Genomic DNA, 21604 nt, shown 5'->3' with positions numbered 1-21604 from the left:
AGAAACCAAGACTTTTGCGATTACAGAAGTCATCAAATGATAGCACCTGGGGAGTAGGAGTGATACTGAGGGCTGCAGGGCCTGGGTTAGCCTCTACATCACCAGAGGAACAGAGGAGGACTAGAATAAGGATACGGCTAAAGGCTTTAAGAACTGGTCTTCTAGTGCGTTGGGTACATAGAATAAAGGGGGCAGATTTCCGGGTGTTATAGAAAAGATTCAGGGCATTATGTACAGACAAGGATATGGAAGGATATGAGTAAAGTGGAGGTAAACCTAAGCGTTGGGTAACAATGAAAGAGATAGCATCGCTGGAGGCATCAATTGAGTCGGTCTCCGCGTGTATAGGGGGAGGGGCAAAGGAGCTATCTAAGGCAGGTTTAGCTAGGCTGGGGGGTCTACAGTGATATAGTACAATTAGAAATAACCGAAACAACAATAAACTAACCATGTTTGGGCTGAGGCTAAACATAAACAGGATGTAGTACCGTAAAAAGGAACAGTCCAGCAGACATCAGCTGTATAGCTGAGTTATCATAAGGTCCGGTGGTAAAGCACTAGTGAGTAAGAGGCCACGGCTAGCGTGTGCTAGCGGGCCGGGGCTAGCAGATGGATGGAATCTTCGTGGTTAACGTCGTAACCACATCAGACGATTTCGTCGGCAGACCAGTCGTGTAGGATCGGCGGGGCTCCGTGTCAACACTAGGTGGTCCCGTCCGGTTGACAGAGAGGTAGATAGCCGGGAGATGGGCCTAGCTCAGGATGAGCCAGACCACAGCGTCCGTTTTGTTGTAGCTAGCTGGTAGCGATGAATCCGGAGTTAAAGGTCCAGTGATTCAGTGATTCCGGCGGAAAAACTGATATGTTCTGGGTCGATAACGCGCTGTGCAGACTGGCCGAATATCCGGTGATTAATGTCCAGTGATTAAAATTAATCCCGCAGAAAAAAAATCCAATGTTCTGGGTGAAATACCGCTAGCTGTGGCTAATAGCAAGTAGCTAGTTAGCTGGCTAGCTAGTTTCAACTGGAGATTCTAGATTCTAGATAAAGGTAAGTCAATAATAGAGTCCGTTCCACATTGAGTGAGGCGGGTTGCAGGAAAGTATATTTTGTAGAAGGATGAAAAGTCTGATAGGGAAATATGTACGAAAAATACAGAAAAATAGGGTATTTACAGGCTATTTACAGACATACGACAAAAACACAACTGCACTACTACGCCATCTTGGATCATCTGATGCTGAGCTATAGTCAATGAACAGCATTCTTACATATGTATTCCTCTTGTCCACAGTTTCTGGTTAGGGTAGGTTTTAATAGTCACAGTGGGCACAACATCACCTATACACTTCCTGATAAACTCCGTCACCGTTTCAGTGTATATGTCTAAATTATTTTCAGGAAGCTACCCGGAACATATCCCAGTCCGCGTGATCAAAACAATCTTGAAGTGTGGATTCCGATTGGTCAGACCAGCGTTGAATAGTCCTTAGCACGGGTACTTCCTGTTTGAGTTTCTGCCTATAGGAAGGGAGAAACAAAATGGAGTCGTGGTCAGATTTGCCGAAAGGAGGGCGGGGGAGGGCCTTATAACCATCCTGGAAATTTGAATAGCAATGGTCGAGGATTTTAGCAGCGCGAGTACAACAGTCGATATGTTGATAGAACTTCGGCAGCCTAGTCCTCAAATTTGCTTTGTTAAAATCCCCGGCTACAATAAATGCAGCCTCAGGATATGTGGTTTCCAGTTTGCATAAGGTCCAGTGAAGTTCTTTGAGGGCCGTCGTGGTATCGGCTTGAGTGGGGATATACACGGCCATGACTATCACCGAAGATAATTCTTTTGGGAGATAATACGGTCGGCATTTGATTGTGAGAAATTCTAGGTCGGGTGAACAGAAGGACTCAAGTTCCTCTATGTTACTACAATTACACCATGAGTCGTTAATTATGAAACACACACCTCCGCCCTTCTGCTTCCCAGAGAGATATTTATTCCTGTCTGCGCGATGAACTGAGAACCCATCTGGCTGGACCGATTTCAACAGAATATACCAAGAGAACAATGTTTCTGTGAAACAGAGTATGTTACAGGCCTTGATGTCTCTCTGCAAAGAAATCCTTGCCCGTAGTTCGTTGACTTTGTTAACCAAAGATTGAAGATTAGCGAGTAGAATACTTGGAAGCGGTGGGTGGTGTGCGCGCCTCCTAAGTCGGACCAGCAGGCCGCTCCGAGTGCCTCTCCTCCGCCGACGATGTTACCACCGCTCTAATATCCAATAGTTTTTCCTGGCTGTATGTAATGATGCAAAACACTTTCTGAGCTAATAATGTAAAAAATAATACATAAAAAAACAAAATACAGCCGTAACCAGTGGTGTAAAGTACTTAAGTAAAAATACTTGAAAGTACTACTTAAGTAGTTTTTTGGGGTATCTGTACTTTACTTTACTATTTATATTTTTGACTACTTTTACTTCACTACATTCCTAAAGAAAATGATGTACTTTTTACTCCATATATAAGTACTCATTACATTTTGAATGCTTAGCAGGACAGGAAAATATTCTACTTCACACAGTTATCAAGAGAACATCCCTGGTCATACCTCTGATCTGGTGGACTCATTAAACACATGATTTGTTTGTAAATGATGTATGTCTGAGTGTTGGAGTGTGCCCCTGGCGATCCATACATTTAAAAAACAAGAAAGTGGTGCCATCTGGTTTGCCTACTATAAGGAATTTGAAAGGATTTATACTTTTACTTTTGATTGTCACACCCTGATCTGTTTCACCTGTCTTTGTGATTGTCTCCACCCCCCTCAAGGTGTCGCCCATCTTCCCCATTATCCCCAGTGTATTTATACCTGTGTTCTCTGTTTGTCTGTTCCCAGTTCATTTTGTTTCGTCAAGCCTACCAGCGTTTTTCCCCTTGCTCCTGTCTTTCTCAAGTTCCTGTTTTCTAGTTTTCCCGGTTTTGACCATTCTGCCTGCCCTGACCCTGAGCCTGCCTGCCGTTCTGTACCTTGTCCAACCACCCTGGATTATTGACCGCTGCCTGCCCTGACCCGGAGACTGCCTGCAGTTCTGTACCTTTTGGACTCTGATCTGGATTACTGACCTCTGCCTGCCCTGGAACTGTCGTTTGCCTGCCCCCTGTTTTTGTAATAACCTTTTGTTACATCGACACTATCTGCATCTGGGTCTTCTCCTGAAATGTGATAGTACGAACTGGCCGTTGTACTGGCCCAGCAGACTCGGACCAGCTCCACAACGCCATCTCCTCCCAAGGAGCCACCATTGGAAGGCATGAGGTGTTGCTTCATGGAAGGGTTCCAGACCTTGGACGAACGCCATGACCGAGCATTTAACACATTGCTGGAGAAATTCCGAAGGTTGTCTATTAGGCAGCCTACCATGACGGTAACCTCCCTGCCCCTCAGTAACCCGGCTGTTAGCAGCGCGGCCACTCCAGTTTCCCGAGAACCCCGCTTACCTCCCATGGAACGCTTCGTTGGACAGTCGGGAACCTGTCAGGCATTTCTCGCTCAGTGTTCGCTCATCATCGAGCTGCAGCCCTCCTCCTTCCCCTCGGACAGCTCTAAGATAGCGTACCTCATCGCGCTGATGTCCCGGAGGGCTCTCACCTGGATTACGGCAGTGTGGGAACAACAGTCAGCCGTATGCTTCAGTCTGGAGGAGTTCATGCAGGAGGTAAATAAGGTTTTTGATGCTGTGTGGCAGACTATGCAGTGGATTTCCGCACGTTGGCAGCTGAGTGTGACTGGAACCCGGAAGCGCTGTTGTCACGGTTTCGGCCGAGGCTGCTCCTCCTCCTGGTTCGGGCAGGCTTCGGCGTTCGCCGTCCCCGGAGTACTAGCTGCCACCGCTCTATGTTTCTGCATTTGATTGCTTTTGTCTGTCTGTATCACCTGTGTCCATTTGTGTCTTGATTACGTGTCCTATAAGTTCCTTGTTTTGTTCTAGTAATTTTGTGTGTTGTTGTTTCCTGCCACAGTATCGGAGCTACGTGTTTGCTCTCGTTTTGTTTTGTATCTTAGTGTTTACGCGTATGCGTAATTGTTCCCTCGCCTCGTTGTTTGTTTTGAGGTCGGATGTTTTCCTCTTATACTTGTGACTATTAAAGTCTGTTGGACTTTACCTCTGTGTCCTGCGCCTGACTCCTCCACCACATCCACATCGGTATTGTGACAGAACAACACACCACCATGGAGTCAGCAGGAACAGCGGCGGCACCCGGATCCCTGGAAGACCGGATCAACTACCAGGACACCATGATCCGGCAACTCGGGGCCGCCATGGACGAGGTGTCCAACACGCTGCGCCGATTGGTGAATCGAGAGGTGCCCACGCCTTCTCACGCCATCCCATCACCAACGGCCAGTCCTCCTCTCTCAGCACCGGAACCCAGTGGCATTCGGCTCTCGCTCCTGAGGGCATATGACGGTTCTGCAGCCGGGTGTCAGGGCTTCCTCCTGCAGGTGGAACTTTACCTTGCCACCATACACCCGGCGCCCTCGGGATACGAGAGCGTCTCCGCCCTCATCTCCTGTCTATCCGGCAAGGCGTTGGAGTGGGCCAACGCCGAATGGAGGGGAATAGACGCCGCAACCATCACCTACGCGGAGTTCTCCCGCCGCTTCAGGGCAGTCTTCGATCATCCACCTGTGGGGAAAGCGGCGGGAGAGCGTCTATTCCACCTCCGACAGGGGAAGAGGAGCGCACAGGAGTTCGCACTGGAGTTCCGGACACTAGCGGCGGATGCGGGGTGGAATGAGAGGGCCCTCATCGACCACTACCGGTGTAGCCTACGATAGGACGTTCGTCGTGAGCTGGCCTGCAGGGACACCAACCTGTCGTTCGACCAGTTGGTGGACATCTCCATCCGTCTAGACACCCTGCTGGCTACCCGCGGACGTCCCGAGTGGGGGTCGTCCATTCCACCCTCCAGCACCTCCGAGCCGATTCCCATGGAGCTCGGGGGTGCTGGCGCTAGAGAGAGGAGGAGAGGGAACCCGAGGGAGGCCATCCCCTGCACCACCTGTGGTCGTGGAGGACACACCGCGGCCAGGTGCTGGGGAGGGTCTCCTGGGAGAGGTGACAACAGGCCACGCACTGGGGAGTCATTTCAGGTGAGTAGGCGCCCCACTTACCCAGAGCTTTTTGTTGGTCACATGAGTATTCCTGTGAGATTTCCACAGGTGGCACCTCATTCCCAGCATAAGGCGCTAGTCGATTCAGGCGCAGCTGGGAACTTTATTGATCGGGCATTTTGTTGTAGGTTAGGAATTCCCCTTCGGCCGGTAGAAGCTCCATTCCCTGTCCACGCATTAGACAGCCGGCCGTTGGGGTCGGGTCTGATCAGGGATGTCACAGCACCGCTGACGATGACGACGCAGGGGGGTCATGAGGAGATTATTCAGTTTTATCTGATTGACTCTCCTGCGTACCCAGTGGTGTTGGGCCTTCCCTGGTTAAGCACCCATGATCCTACCATAGCGTGGCAACAGAGGGCTCTTATGGAGTGGTCTGCCCAGTGTGTAGGGAGATGTCTAGGTGTTTCCGTAGGGGCGACCTCGGTAGAGAGTCCGAACCAAGTGCCCGCACTGCGCATTCCCCCTGAGTATGAGGATTTAGCACTCGTGTTTAGCAAATCGAGGGCAACACGGCTACCTCCTCATAGACAAGAGGACTGCGCAATAAATCTCCAGACAGGAGCAGCTCTTCCCTGGAGTCATGTGTATCCCCTGTCTCAAGAGGAAACAGCGGCTATGGAGACTTACATAGCCGAGTCCTTGGCACAGGGATACATACGATCCTCTACTTCCCCGGTCTCCTCGAGTTTCTTCTTTGTGAAGAAGAAGGACGGGGGATTGCGCCCGTGTATTGATTACCGTAGTCTCAATCAGATCACAGTGAAATACAGTTACCCACTTCCTCTGATTGCGACGATGACGGAGTCATTACGCGGAGCGCGGTTCTTCACAAAGTTGGATCTCAGGAGCGCGTACAATCTGGTGCGCATTAGGGAGGGGGATGAATGGAAAACAGCATTTAGCACCACCTCGGGTCATTACGAGTATCTCGTCATGCCATACGGGTTAATGAATGCTCCTTCAGTCTTCCAATCCTTTGTTGACGAGATTTTCCGGGACATGCATGGGCAGGGTGTAGTAGTGTACATCGACGACATCCTAGTGTATTCTTCTACACGAGCCGAGCATGTAGCCCAGGTGCGCCGAGTTTTGAGAAGACTGTTGGAGCATGACTTGTATGTCAAGGCAGAGAAATGCCTGTTCTTCCAGGAGTCCGTCTCCTTTTTGGGTTATCGGTTGTCCGCGTCTGGCGTGGAGATAGAGGTAGACCGGGTATCGGCCGTGCGTAATTGGCAAACTCCAACCACTGTAAAAGAGGTGCAGCAGTTCTTGGGTTTTGCTAATTACTGGCGGAGGTTTATTCGGGGTTTTGGACAGGTTGCAGCTCCCATTACGTCCCTGCTAAAGGGGGGTCCGGTTCGTTTGCAGTGGTCGGCTGAGGCGGACAGGGCATTTGTCAAACTAAAGAACCTGTTCACCTCGGCTCCTGTGCTGGCGCATCCGGATCCCTCTTTACCATTCCAAGTAGAGGTAGACGCGTCCGAGACCGGTATTGGGGCAGTTCTATCACAACGGTCCGGCACGCCACCTAAACTCCGCCCCTGTGCGTTCTACTCCAAGAAGCTCAGCTCGGCGGAGCGTAACTATGATGTTGGGGACAGGGAGCTGTTAGCCGTAGTCCAGGCCCTAAAGGTGTGGAGGCATTGGCTTGAGGGGGCTCAACACCCTTTCCTCATTCTGACTGATCACCGTAACCTGGAGTACATCCGGGCAGCTAGGAGATTGAACCCTCGTCAGGCTAGGTGGAACATGTTCCTAACCCGGTTCGTTTTTAAGATCACATACATCCCTGGGTCCCAGAATGGTAAGGCAGACGCCCTGTCCCGGCGGTATGACACAGAGGAGAGGTCCAACGAGCCTACTTCCATACTGCCGGAGTCTTGTTTGGTGGCTCCGGTGGTATGGGAGGTCGATGCGGAAATCAAGCGGGCACTGCGTACCGACCCTACTCCCCCCGAGTGTCCTGTGGGGCGGACGTACGTTCCGCTCGAGATTCGTGATCGACTGATTTATTGGGCTCATACATCACCCTCCTCTGGACATCCAGGTATTGGCCGGACCATGCACTGTCTTAGCATGAAATACTGGTGGCCAACGTTAGCTAGGGATGTGAGGGTTTATGTCTCCTCCTGCTCGGTGTGTGCCCAGTGTAAGGCGCCTAGACATTTGCCCAGGGATAAGCTACATCCCCTGCCCGTTCCACAACGACCATGGTCCCACCTATCGGTGGATTTCGTAACCGACCTTCCCCCCTCCCAGGGGAATACCACCATTTTGGTCGTTGTGGATCGGTTTTCCAAGGCCTGTCGTCTCCTTCCCATGCCGGGTCTCCCTACTGCCCTACAAACCGCTGAGGCCCTATTTACCCATGTTTTCCGGCATTATGGGGTCCCCGAGGATATAGTGTCTGACCGAGGTCCCCAGTTCACCTCCAGAGTTTGGGGGGCGTTCATGGAACGGTTGGGGGTCTCGGTAAGCCTTACCTCGGGGTACCACCCAGAGAGCAATGGGCAGGTGGAACGTGTCAACCAGGATGTGGGTAGGTTTTTGAGGTCCTATTGCCGGGACCGGCCGGAGGAGTGGTCTAGGTTCATCCCCTGGGCAGAGATGGCCCAGAACTCTCTCCGCCACTCCTCCACCAATTTAACACCTTTCCAGTGTGTTTTAGGTTATCAGCCGGTCCTGGCACCATGGCACGAGAGCCAGATCGAGGCCCCTGCGGTGGACGATTGGATTCGGCGCTCGGAGGAGACGTGGGACGCTGCCCATGTCCATCTGCAGCGTGCCATCCGTCAACAAAAGGCGAGCGCCGACCGCCACCGCAGTGAGGGACCGGTGTACGCACCGGGAGATCGAGTCTGGCTCTCGACTCGAAACCTGCCCCTCCGCCTGCCCTGCCGGAAGCTGGGTCGGCGGTTTGTGGGGCCCTTCAAAGTCCTGAGAAGATTGAACGAGGTGTGTTACAGGTTACAACTGCCTATAGAGTATAAAAATATTAACCCCTCGTTCCATGTGTCTCTTCTCAGGCCGGTGGTAGCTGGCCCACTCCAAGAAGATGAGATAGGAGAGACCCCTCCGCCCCCTTTGGACATCGAGGGGGCCCCGGCGTACAGGGTCCGGACCATCTTGGACTCGAGGCGCCGGATGAGTGGTCTCCAGTATCTCGTGGAGTGGGAGGGGTACGGTCCGGAGGAACGGTGCTGGGTGCCCAGGAGGGACATACTCGATCCATCCCTCCTGACTGAGTTTCACCATGGGCATCCCACGCGCCCGGGTCCGCGTCCTCCTGGCCGTCCCCGAGGCCGGGGTCGGCGCACGGCTGGAGCCGCGCGTCAATGGGGGGGTACTGTCACGGTTTCGGCCGAGGCTGCTCCTCCTCCTGGTTCGGGCAGGCTTCGGCGTTCGCCGTCCCCGGAGTACTAGCTGCCACCGCTCTATGTTTCTGCATTTGATTGCTTTTGTCTGTCTGTATCACCTGTGTCCATTTGTGTCTTGATTACGTGTCCTATAAGTTCCTTGTTTTGTTCTAGTAATTTTGTGTGTTGTTGTTTCCTGCCACAGTATCGGAGCTACGTGTTTGCTCTCGTTTTGTTTTGTATCTTAGTGTTTACGCGTATGCGTAATTGTTCCCTCGCCTCGTTGTTTGTTTTAAGGTCGGAGGTTTTCCTCTTATACTTGTGACTATTAAAGTCTGTTGGACTTTACCTCTGTGTCCTGCGCCTGACTCCTCCACCACATCCACATCGGTATTGTGACAGCTGTTTGACACATTCCTGCACGGAGAATCGGAGGAAGTAAAGGACGAGCTTGCAGCCCGGGAACTAAACGGATATCGACTCGCTCATCGCCTTGACCATTCGGATCGATGGGAGACTACGGGAACGAAGGAAGGAGAGGAAGTCCAATTCCACTCGCCCGCCGAAGGATTCCACCTCGCCTCCGAGGCATTCCGGAAGACCCCGACGGCTAAGTTGCCGAGAGAACCCGAGGCTACCCCGAGAGTCTCCGAAGTCTGCCGATTCACCTCTCCCCGAGCCGATGCAACTAGGCAGAGCTAGGCTGTCTCCAGCCGAACGGCAATACAGGCTTCACACGAAGAGTTGCCTGGATTGCGGGACTACTGGTGATTTTGTGTCCACTTGTCCACTAAAAGACCAGGCTCACCGGTAGGAGCGAGTACTCTGGTGGGCCATACGGATAACTTTTCCTCTCCCGTTACTTGCACCCCCTTTCACGCCATCTAGCTCTGGGGGAACCAGTTGAAATCTCTCTGGGTACTCATCGACTCTGGGGCCGATGAGAGCATTATGGACGCTACCCTGGTGTCCGAGCTGGACGTTAGAGCGCTGGATGGGCGCTCTATAGGCCGGGTCATCCACAATACTACCCCCATCAACCTACGAGTATCAGGGAACCACAGCGAGATGATCCAATTCCTGCTAATTAAGTCTCCTCAGGTTCACCTGGTGCGGATACGGGAGGGGGACGAGTGGAAGACTGCCTTCAACAAGGCCAGCAGTCACTACGAGTATCTGGTCATGCCATTTGGCCTCAACGACATTCTCGTTTTCTCCCGCTCCACCCAAGAACACGTGCTCCACGTCCGACAGGTCCTCCAACACCTCCTGGAGAAGCAGCTTTTTGTGAAAGTGGACAAATGCTAATTCCATCGCTCCACCGTCCCCTTCCTGGGCTACATCATCGCTGCAGGGAGTGTACAGATGGATCCCGGTAAGGTGAGAGCTGTGGTGGATTGGCCCCAACCTACATGCAGAGTGAAGCTGCAACGTTTCCTGGGATTCGCCAACATTTATCGTCGCTTTATCCGGGGTTACAGCACCCTGGCTTCCCCCCTGTCTGCACTCACCTCTCCCTAGGTTCCATTCACATGGTCCACAGCTGATGACCGGGCGTTCCGGGACCTCAAACATCGTTTCACCACTGCTCCCATCTTGGTTCATCCTGACCCGTCCCGCCAGTTCGTGGTGGAGGCCGATGCTTTGGCTGTCGGAGTGGGGGCGGTCCTGTCCCAGCGTTCGGCTCTGGACCTCAAGTTACATCCCTGTGCCTTCTTCTCCCATCGCCTCAACACCATGGAGAAGAATTACGATGTTAAATTTAAACATTTATTTTTTGAAGAAAACACTTTGTTTTTGCCATAGCCCTCATTGGCTTTCATGCAATTTAAACGTGAGCTTGTCCGAGGTGTCAGACTCAATGACGGTTGCTATCCATTGGAGCGCTGCGATTGGTTGCCCAAAATTCTGGGTAATTCAGGTGGGCAGGGCAAAAGTCCAAAAGTGGGCACAAGACGAGATCTTATAAGATTGGCCGACATCCTCAATCGACAACCAATAAAATGTAGCTAATTATCCTGCCAACTCGTGTGGATGCTACTGCAGTGAAAGTATGCCAGCAGTCAGAAGTTTCTCGAGTTCATTTTAAGTTTTCAATCGTTCTCTCTTCTCCTCCCTCTTTAACATGGAGATGGCATGTTGTCAACAGCCTCAGGTTTATCTAAAGGGTTTATTATACACACTGATTGTTATGCACACGGTTGCATGTTTGGTCCTTCATGATTCTTTGAGATGAGAGAGGAAAATCGTGGCAAGTGATGAAAGATCTCAGTTCCCTGACATTCACCTGTTTTGTTTGAGAGAGTGTGTGTGTGTGTGTGTGCGTGCGTGCGTGCGTGTGTGCGTGCGTCCATGCGTGCGCACGTGTACTTGTGTGCATGTGCATGCGTGTGTGTCTCTCTCTCTCTCTCTCTCTGTCTGTCTGTCTGTGGTTGTTCATGTGAAGAAGTTGTTGAGAAGTGGAGAGCTGATTTCATTTTACCATGCACGCTGGCTTGCAGTTGTCTCTCTTCTCCTCCTCGCTCTCTCTCTCTCTATCTAGGGCAGCCCGTGGTTTAACAAGCAGCGATCAGCTGACAGTCTCATCCGCCCACGTGCCAACACAATCTTGTTAAAGCATGCAGCTAATCTGAGGAGGAAATGGACTCTTCTCAGGCAAGCAGATCTTTCATCATGCAATTGTCTGCCATGATCACGCTCTCTCTTATACAAATCCATATAGGTGCATTAGAAAAAGCCACTTAGACTTAAAGAAGCCACATTGTACATCAGCTTGTGTCACTTGATTCCTTTGACGGTCTAGAGAGTGCGCTGACATTTTGGTCAATCTGTATCTGACATTTAAGTGAATGCTGCATTTGGGCAGACATGACGTCTCTGTACGTTTCGTTATAAATGTTTATCTCTCAAGTGAAAGTCAGTCCTCCATGGATAATTTCAACCAATGTGTCACAACAAAAACACAGAGAATACAGCTCTTTAACCGTTCTCTAGAAAGGCTCTCTCGTTTCCATTCCAGAAATATGTCACTCTCTCGTTCTCTCCTCTCTGCCTTTTTCTGTCTGTCTTTTTCACTTCCCCTCTCTCATTCTCTCATTCTCTCTCTCTGTCTGCCTCTGTATGCCTCTCTCTCTCTCTCTCTCTCTCTCTCTCTCTCTCTCTCTCTCTCTCTCTCTCTCTCTCTCTCTCTCTCTCTTTCTTTCTACCTCTCCCCCCCCCGATGTATAGGATGCCTCCGACTTGTCACACATATTTTCACAGATTAATGATGCATTATTACATATTTTTTTCCTCTCTCCACCAATTCAATCAGCTTACTGGAAGCAAAACACTGCCTTCTAGTGCTGACAGGCTGTCACTCTCCTCTCCTGTACTCTGGGTGGTGGAGCGGAGCTATTTGACTGCCAACAGACACAGAGGGCTGTAATAGGAGTGAATTGAACTCAAATTCCTCATCAGGAACACCTGCTGCTCATCTCCTGCCACTGTTTTACAGCGGGTAAGACAGCACTTTAAGATTTAAAGATGAGACAAGGCTTTAAGGGCTCTATCTGGACACCAATTTAAACCTTAAAGTTATATATAATGTCACTGTCAATATAAGCAGTTAGGCGTTAGAATGATTGTCAATGTAAAGGCTTGGTTCTTTTAGAATGAGGTATTTCGAGGAGCGCCGCACAAGCTTTTTACATGTTTGAGTGTCATAGAGCCTGTTTGCTGGGTTTCAGTGTGTTTTGTCTTAGAGTACGATAACCATTGATAGTTGACAGTTGACTGTATACATTGAGCTCATCAGAGCGAAGTGGGCTGCCACCTGTAAGATCCTCACCCAAGCCCCAGGAATAGCCAGATCCCAAATATTTTGTCGTTGTTGGATTATTTCAGCCTAGGTCATGTGTATATATAGCAATTCAGCTTTTAGCTTTGAATGTGTTAATCAAAATCAAATAAATTAAAGTATACCATAAAATTATAATATCACTATATCCGCAGATGAATCCAAAAGCAGTGATGTCTGAAAATGGCCCCAAGTTTACATGAAAAACTTGATGCTACTGTGAAATGAACATTGTAATAGGCACATCACCATAGACAATATACACTATATATACAAAAGTATTTGGACACCCCTTCAAATTAGTGGATTCGGCTATTTCAGCCACACCCGTTGCTGACAGGTGTATGAGCACACAGCCATGCAATCTCCATAAACAAACATTGGCAGTAGAATGTCCTTACTAAAGAGCTCAGGGACTTTCAACGAGGCACCGTCATAGGATGCCACCTTTCCAACAAGTCAGTTCATCAAATTTCTGCCCTGCTAGAGCTGCCTCGATCAACTGTAAGGTCTGTTATTGTGAAGTGGAAACATCTAGGAGCAACAGTGGCTCAGCCGCGAAGTGGTAGGTCACACAAGCTCACAGAACGGGACCGCCGAGTGCTGAAGTGCGTAGTGCGTAAAAATAGTCTGTTCTCACTACTGAGTTCCAAACTGCCTCTGGAAGCAATGTCAGCCCAATAATTGTTCGTTTGTAGCTTCATTAAATGGGTTTCCATGGCCGAGCAGCCGCACACAAGCCTAAGCTTACCATGCACAATGCCAAGTGTCGGCTGGAGTGGTGTAAAGCTCGCCGCCATTGGACTCTGGAGCAGTGGAAATGCGTTCTCTGGAGTGATGAATCACACTTCACCATCTGGCAGTCCAACGGACGAATCTGGGTTTGGCGGATGCCAGGAGAATGCTACCTGCCCGATTGCATAGCGCCAACTGTAAAGTTTGGTGGAGGAGGAATAATGGTCTGGGGCTGTTTTTCATGGATCGGGCTAGGCCCCTTAGTTCCAGTGAAGGGAAATCTTAACGCTACAGCATACAATTACATTCTAGACGATTCTGTGCTTCCAACTTTGTGGCAACAGTTTGGGGAAGGCCCTTTCCTGTTTCAGCATGACAATGCCCCGTGCAAAAAGCAAGGTCCATACAGAAATGGTTTGATGAGATTGGTGTGGAAGAACTTGACTGGCCTCCACAGAGCCCTGACCTCAATCCCCTTGAACACCTTTGGGAAGAATTGGAACACTGACTGCGAGCCAGGCCTAATCGCCCAACCTCAGTGCCCGACGTCACTAATGCTCTTGTGGCTGAATGGAAGCAAGTCCCCGCAGCAATGTTCCAACATCTAGTGGAAAGCCTTCCCAGAAGTGTGGAGGCTGTTATAGCAGCAAAGGGGGGACCAACCCCATATTAATGCCCATGATTTTGGAATGAGATGTTCAAAGAGCAGTTGTCCACATACATTTGGTCATATAGTGTATCAGTAGTACTGTGCCGCCTAGTCTTAATTCCGCCCAGTTTTATCAAATCAAATCAAACTTTATTTGTCACATGCGCCGAATACAACAGGTGTAGACCTTTCCATTAAATGCTTACTTACAAGCCCTTAACCAACAATGCAGTTCAAGAAAGAGTTAAGAAAATATTTACCAAATAAACAAATATTTACAAAATAAACTAAAGTAAAAAATTATAAAAAGTAACACAATAAAATAACAATAACGATGCTAAATACAGGGGGTACCAGTACTGAGTCAATGTGCGGGGGTACAGGTTAGTCAAGGTAATTTGTAAATGTAGGTAGGGGTAAAGTGACTATGCATAGATAATAGACAGCGGGTAGCAGCAGTGTAAAAGCAAATGGTGAGGGGGGGTCAATGTAAATAGTCTGGGTGGCATTTTGATGAACTTGGGGGTAGAAGATGTTAAGGAGCCTTTTGGTCCTAGACTTGGCGCGCCGGTACCTGCTTGCGATGCAGTAGCAGAGAGAGAAGTCTATGACTTGGGTGACTGGAGTCTTTGACAATTTTTGGGGCTTTCCTCTGACACTGCCTAGTATATAGGTCCTGGATGGCAGGAAGCTTGGCCCCAGTGATGTACTGGGCCATACGCACTACCCTCTGTAGTGCCTTACGGTCAGATGCCGAGCAGTTGCCATGGATGGATGATCTCGACGGTGCAGCTGTAGAACTTTTTTAGTCTCCTGAGGGGGAAAAGGTGTTGTCGGGCCCTCCTCACGACTGTCTTGGTGTGTTTGGACCATGAAAGTTTGTTGGTGATGTGGACACCAAGGACCTTGAAACTCTCTTGAAACTGCTCCACTACAAACCCAGTCGAAGTTAATGGGGGCCTGTTCGGCCCGCCTTTTCCTGTAGTCCACGATCAGCTCCTTTGTCTTGCTCACATTGAGGGAGAGGTTGTTGTCCTGCCACCACACTGCCAGTTCTCTGACCTCCTCCCTATAGGCTGTCTCATTGTTGTCGGTGATCAGGCCTACCACTGTTGGGTTGTCAGCAAACTTAATGATGGTGTTGGAGTCATGTTTGGCCACACAGTCGTGGGTGAACAGGGAGTACAGGAGGGGACTAAGCACGCACCCCTAAGGGGCCCCAGTGTTGAGGATCAGCGTGGCAGACGTGTTGTTGCCTACCCTTATCACCTGGGTGCGGCCCATCAGGAAGTCCAGGATCCAGTTGCAGAGGGAGATGTTTAGTCCCAGGGTCCTTAGCTTAGTGATGAGCTTTGTGGGCACTATGATGTTGAACGCTGAGCTGTAGTCAATGAACAGCATTTTCACATAGGTGTTCCTTTTGTCCAGGTGGGAAAGGGCAGTGTGGAGTGCGATTGAGATTGCGTCATCTGTGGATCTGTTGGGGCGTTATGCGAATTGGAGTGGGTCTAGGGTATCTGGGATGAAGCTGTTGATGTGAGCCATGACCAGCCTTTCAAAGCACTTCATGGCTACTGACGTGAGTGCTACGGGGCGCTAATCATTTGGGCAGGTTACCTTCACTTCCTTGGGCACAGGGACTATGGTGGTCTGCTTGAAACATGTTGGTATTACAGACTCGGTCAGGGAGAAGTTGAAAATGTCAGTGAAGACACTTGCCAGTTGGTCTGCGCATGCATTGAGTACACGTCCTGGTAATCCGTCTGGCCACGCGGCTTTGTGAATGTTGACCTGTTTAAAAGTCTTGCTCACATCGGCTACCGAGAGCGTTATCACACAGTCGTCCAGAACAGCTGGTGCTCTCATGCATGCTTCAGTGTTGCTTGTCTCGAAGCAAGCATAAAAGGCATTTAGCTCGTCTGGTAGGCTCGCGTCACTGGGCAGCTCGTGGCTGGGTTTCCCTTTGTAGTCCGTAATAGTTTGCAAGCCCTGCCACGTCCGACGAGCGTCAGAGCCGGTGCAGTAGGATTTAATCTTAATCTTGTATTGACGCTTTGCCTGTTTGATGGTTCGTCTGAGGGCGTAGCGGGATTTCTTATAAGCATCCGGATTAGTGTCCCGTTCCTTGAAAGTGGCAGCCCTAGCCTTTAGCGTACGGTCACTGTGAGGACGATGTCGTTGATGCACTTATTGATGAAGCCGATGACTGAGGTGGCATACTCCTCAATGCCATTGGATGAATCCCGGAACATATTCCAGTCTGTGCTAGCAAAACAGTCCTGTAGCTTAGCATCCGCGTCCTCTGACCACTTCCGTATTGAGCGAGTCACTGGTACTTCCTGCTTTAGTTTTTGCTTGTACGCAGTAATCAGGAGGATATAATTATGGTCAGATTTGCCAAATGGAGGGCGAGGGAGAGCTTTGTGTGTGGAGTAAAGGTGGTCTAGAGTTTTTTTCCCTTTGGTTGCACATGTGACGTGTTGGTAGAAATGAGGTAAAATGGATTTAAGTTTGCCTGCATTAAAGTCCCCGGCCACTATGAGCGCCGCTTCTGGATGAGCATTTTCTTGTTTGCTTTTGGCCTTATACAGCTCGTTGAGTGCAGTCTTAGTGCAAGCATCGGTTTGTGGTGGTAAATAGACGGCTACGAATAATATAGATGAGAACTCTCTTGGTAGATAGTGTGGTCTACAGCTTATCATGAGGTACTCTACCTCAGGCGAGCAATACCTCAAGACTTCTTTAATATTAGACATCCCGCACCAGCTGTTATTGACAAATAGACACACCCCCCCGCCCCAGATGTAGCTTCTCTGTCCTGCCGATGCATGGAAAATCCCGCCAGCTCTATATTATCCGTGTCGTTGTTCAGCCACGACTCAGTGAAACATAAGATATTACAGTTTTTTATGTCCCGTTGGTAGAATATTCATGATCGTAGATCATCCATTTGTTTTCTCCAATGATAGAACGGATGGTAGTGGAAGTTTACACACTCACTCACCTATAAATTCTCAGAAAGCAGCCCGACCTTTGCCCCCTTTTTCTCCCTCTTTTCTTCATGCAAATGACAGGGATTAGGGCCCGTTCCCGAGAAAGCAGTATATCCTTCGCGTCGGACTCATTAAAGAAGAAACCTTTGTCCAGTGAGAGGTGAGTAATCGCTGTTCTGATGTCCAAAAGTTATTTTCAGTCATAAGAGACGGTAGCAGCAACATTATGTACACAATAAGTTAAAAAATAAGTTACAAACAACGCGAAAAAACTAACGAAACAGCACATTCCCTCCGGCGCCATAAGATCTATGGAAGGGAGCGCATGTCAAATGATGGGAATGGTGAAGTACAAACTATATAAGACCACTATGAATATTGTTAATATCGGGGGAATGTTGTGCGTGGAATGGTCTGTCTCATTGGCATGTATGTTTTAATTTGATGAACAGACAAGTTGTGGTTTGTTTGACTTGGTAATACTGCCATCTCATGGTAGAAAGAGAAAGGATTGTTTAAAAATGTATTTCTCAATGCGTAACGCTTGAAAGCATTTACTGGAACAACGTTGATTTAAAAAAAGACACAGATCTCTCAAAACCTTTACCATCACCATCACCATCATCATCATCCAAACCAAAAAGTGACACACTAACCTATGATACCTATGTCTCAATGTATATTGTAACAAAAGTATACAATTTCCAATTGAGACATACAAAGTGAGATAGTTCCAAAGGACACATAAAAAAAAGGCACAATACCTAAGTAATACACATAACATTTTATACAATACAAAGACGGTCACAGAGATATTCACAAGTGTGACTTGGGTCCTAGTGAACTTGGTGAACATGTTATATGTCATGTGATACTGTTCATGGAAGGTGCAGCTCTCACCCTCTCTTGTCTTTATCTTTATCATGGGAATTACATAATATTGTGTGATCAAATCTTCAGGGACTCCCCTTGCTCAGTGGTCTACTCTACTTCTTGGTATTGAGTCTCTTCATGGTACACTTTTCAACTGGAGGTTATAGAGTTGGCAGATCTGTTCAGCTTGACTCTTGGTGTGTGAAGGAGATTCCCCCTAAGGCTCAAGTCATGCCTCACAGCATCATACAGTGAGGGAAAAAAGTATTTGATCCCCTGCTGATTTTGTACGTTTGCCCACTGACAAAGAAATGATCAGTCTATAATTTTAATGGTAGGTTTATTTGAACAGTGAGAGACAGAATAACAACATAAAAATCCAGAAAAACACATGTCAAAAATGTTATAAATTGATTTGCATTTTAATGAGGGAAATAAGTATTTGACCCCCTCTCAATCAGAAAGATTTCTGGCTCCCAGGTGTCTTTTATACAGGTAACGAGCTGAGATTAGGAGCACACTCTTAAAGGGAGTGCTCCTAATCTCAGCTTGTTACCTGTATAAAAGACACCTGTCCATAGAATAATATAATATGCCATTTAACAGACGCTTTTATCCAAAGCGACTTACAGTCATGTGCGCATACATTTTTACGTATGGGTGGTCCCGGGGATCGAACCCACTACCCTGGCATTACAAGCGCCATGCTCTACCAATTGAGCTACAGAGGACCACAGAAGCAATCAATCAATCAGATTCTAAACTCTCCACCATGGCCAAGACCAAAGAGCTCTCCAAGGACGTCGGGGACAAGATTGTAGACCTACACAAGGCTGGAATGGGCTACAAGACCATTGCCAAGCAGCTTGGTGAGAAGGTGACAACAGTTGGTGCGATTATAATCGCAAATGGAAGAAACACAAAATAACTGTCAATCTCCCTCGGCCTGGGGCTCCATGCAAGATCTCACCTCGTGGAGTTGCAATGATCATGAGAACGGTGAGGAATCAACCCAGAACTACACGGGAGGATCTTGTCAATGATCTCAAGGCAGCTGGGACCATAGTCACCAAGAAAACAATTGGTAACACACTACGCCGTGAAGGACTGAAATCCTGCAGCGCCCGCAAGGTCCCCCTGCTCAAGAAAGCACATATACATGCCCGTCTGAAGTTTGCCAATGAACATCTGAATGATTCAGAGGAGAACTGGGTGAAAGTGTTGTGGTCAGATGAGACCAAAATTTGGCATCAACTCAACTCGCCGTGTTTGGAGGAGGAGGAATGCTGCCTATGACCCCAAGAACACCATCCCCACCGTCAAACATGGAGGTGGAAACATTATGCTTTGAGGGTATTTTTCTGCTAAGGGGACAGGACAACGAACGGGGCCATGTACCGTCAAATCTTGGGTGAGAACCTCCTTCCCTCAGCCAGGGCATTGAAAATGGGTCGTGGATGGGTATTCCAGCATGACAATGACCCAAAACACACGGCCTAGGTAACAAAGGCTCAAGAAGAAGCACATTAAGGTCCTGGAGTGGCCTAGCCAGTCTCCAGACTTTAATCCCATAGAAAATCTGTGAAGGGAGCTGAAGGTTCGAGTTGCCAAACGTCAGCCTCGAAACCTTAATGACTTGGAGAAGATCTGCAAAGAGGAGTGGGACAAAATCCCTCCTGAGATGTGTGCAAACCTGGTGGCCAACTACAAGAAACATCTGACCTCTGTGATTGCCAACAGGGGTTTTGCCACCAAGTACTAAGTAATGTTTTGCAGAGGGGTCAAATACTTATTTCCCTCATTAAAATGCAAATCAATTTATAACATTTTTGACATGCGTTTTTCTGGATTTTTATGTTCTTATTCTGTCTCTCACTGTTCAAATAAACCTACCATTAAAATTATAGACTGATCATTTCTTTGTCAGTGGGCAAACGTACAAAATCAGCAGGGGATCAAATACTTTTTTCCCTCACTGTATATGCTCTCTACACCTGGCAACCACTCTGATCTAATTATCTCTCTCCCTCTCTCCCTCTCCCCCCACCTCTGTTGGCCAGATTTGTTCTCCGCTCTCCTGTCCTCCTCCCACACCACCACCTCCTCCTGGGCTTGTTGGCACCAGGGCATTGCACACGTCTCCAGCCCCCTTAGGAATGCCTCCTCCTGCTGCTCACACTGCACCACAAAGATCCTGTAGACCTCCAGCAGGACAACAAGAATGTTCTTGCAGGTGAAGAAGATCATCAGCTGGTTGAGCACGTTCTGCCTGATCATGAGGTAGAGGCGGTAGACGAGGAACATCCCATCCTGGAGCCCCACAGTCAACAGCAAGTTCCAGACTTCACTGGAATAGCATAGCACTGGATAGCAGGAGGAGGGAGCTCCAGGCATCCTCTCGACCACAGCCACGCTTACCCCCTGAGAGAGGCTCCACTGGGACGAGCCAGGCTGGGACGAGCCAGGCTGGGACGAGCCAGGCTGGGGCTGGGCCTTGGGGGGTCTGGTCTGGGTGAGGACCAAGGGGAACTGCATGATGGCCCAGGAGTTGGTCTTGACCTCGGGCTCCTTGAAGGTGTCAAAGATGTCCAGGATGTCGGCACCCAGGCCCACGTAGGCCATGAGGAGCTGGGAGAGCTGGTCTGGGACATGTCCCCTTTGGGCATGAGCCAGCGGCCCAGAACCAGCACGATGAGCATGGTCTGCTCCAGCGCAGCCACACAATTTTCTGGGCCCAGCTGCAAAATGTCCTGTGTCAGTCAACACAAAACACAATGAGATTAGATGAAAGTTGCTGTGTGTTTTGTGGTGTGACACCTACTGCTGAGATGGGGATGTGAGCCAGCAGCTCCTCTAGCTCGAGGCCAGAGGAGATGTTGACCAGGAGCTTGTACTGCAGCAGGCTGAGCTCCAGGAACCAAATTGAGGGGATGACGGTACTGAGGTAGAGCAAAACCATGGGGGAGAACCTAAAAGTAAAGCAGCGAGGAGTGGATGGGGAGAGCTATTTTTAGCAACACACACATTTTTTGGCCAGTCAGTAAAATAAATAATCCTTCTACAAGTGTCCCATTTCAGACAGCCAATTATTCTCATCATGTATGCAAATCCCACTTGACAGCGCAAAACCTTCTCCACAAGGAGAGAACTTCAAAGTGAGAGGGAGAGAGGGACCTGGAGTAAGCTTCCGTCTCAGCATGCCCCTCCGCACATAGGAGGCAATATCATTGCTGGCTGATTCAGCATCGTTTGGATGGATGGAGAAATGATTCCACTGTTGCATTTGAGTCAGCGATGACATCATTTTGTGTCATCCCTTTGAAGGATGTGAAATATAGGTAATCTGGGGTTTATGTTAATTCAGTTCAGTGCCTGAGCCAGGCCATGCAGTAGACAATGGTGAGAAAAAGAGTAAGAAGGTAAAATAATTGGACGTCTACACACACATGTAAAGAGACTGGCCTTTCATGGAAAATGACAGTGCTTCCAGCAAGCAAGAGATTGACAGAGTTTTTTTTTTTTTTGAGAGAGAGAGAGAGATATTTTGTATGCATACACTGCCTCTGGCAGGAAGTCATAAAAGAGTTCCACCAGTACAGTGGTGAGTTCAGAGATGATTTATCCCCATACAAAAAGGTTTATGTGGAGACAACTACAACCCTTCAACCCCTATACCAACCCTGTAAAAAAAAACACAGGCAGAGCAGTGTAGACTGCGAAGACAGCTAGGCCAACAGGTCTTTCTATCTAACATTTCCGTTTATCGCAACATGAACAGGAGAGGGAAAAACATTTTCGTCGCATCAAATTAATGAGTTCATTTGTGTGGTTAATCGTTATTACAATTGCTCTGTAACCCCGGGGCTGTTTAATTGTTTTTCATTAGGTTTTCCACTCGGGCTATGACTCCAAGACAAGACAAGATAATGAAGATGGTGCAAAAATGGAGGTGCCGCTGTAAGTCTTATATTGTTGTTTGT

The 21604-nt window shown here is 48.8% G+C and overlaps 1 protein-coding gene across 1 annotated transcript in view; it reads right to left on the bottom strand.

Annotated features, from left to right (window-relative positions):
- The window catches only part of LOC311148096 (uncharacterized protein), a gene marked incomplete at its 3' end in the record, with an annotated part of 67419 nt that extends 46833 nt beyond the window's left edge, over positions 1 to 20586 (bottom strand). Inside the window, 6 exon segments of the mRNA XM_084185007.1 lie at positions 3500 to 3650; positions 9499 to 9577; positions 9707 to 9884; positions 19672 to 20269; positions 20272 to 20374; positions 20446 to 20586. Of these exon segments, the coding sequence (XP_084041133.1) occupies positions 3500 to 3650; positions 9499 to 9577; positions 9707 to 9884; positions 19672 to 20269; positions 20272 to 20374; positions 20446 to 20583 (1247 nt within the window). The 5' untranslated portion in view covers positions 20584 to 20586.
- Between the last annotated feature and the right edge of the window lie 1018 nt (positions 20587 to 21604).

Source organism: Coregonus lavaretus, assembly GCF_964263955.1.
Source record: "Coregonus lavaretus genome assembly, chromosome: 20".
Classification (NCBI taxonomy): Eukaryota; Metazoa; Chordata; class Actinopteri; order Salmoniformes; family Salmonidae; genus Coregonus; species Coregonus lavaretus.
Note: the sequence above shows the minus strand (reverse complement) of the source record. Positions and strands in the feature narration are given on the sequence as shown.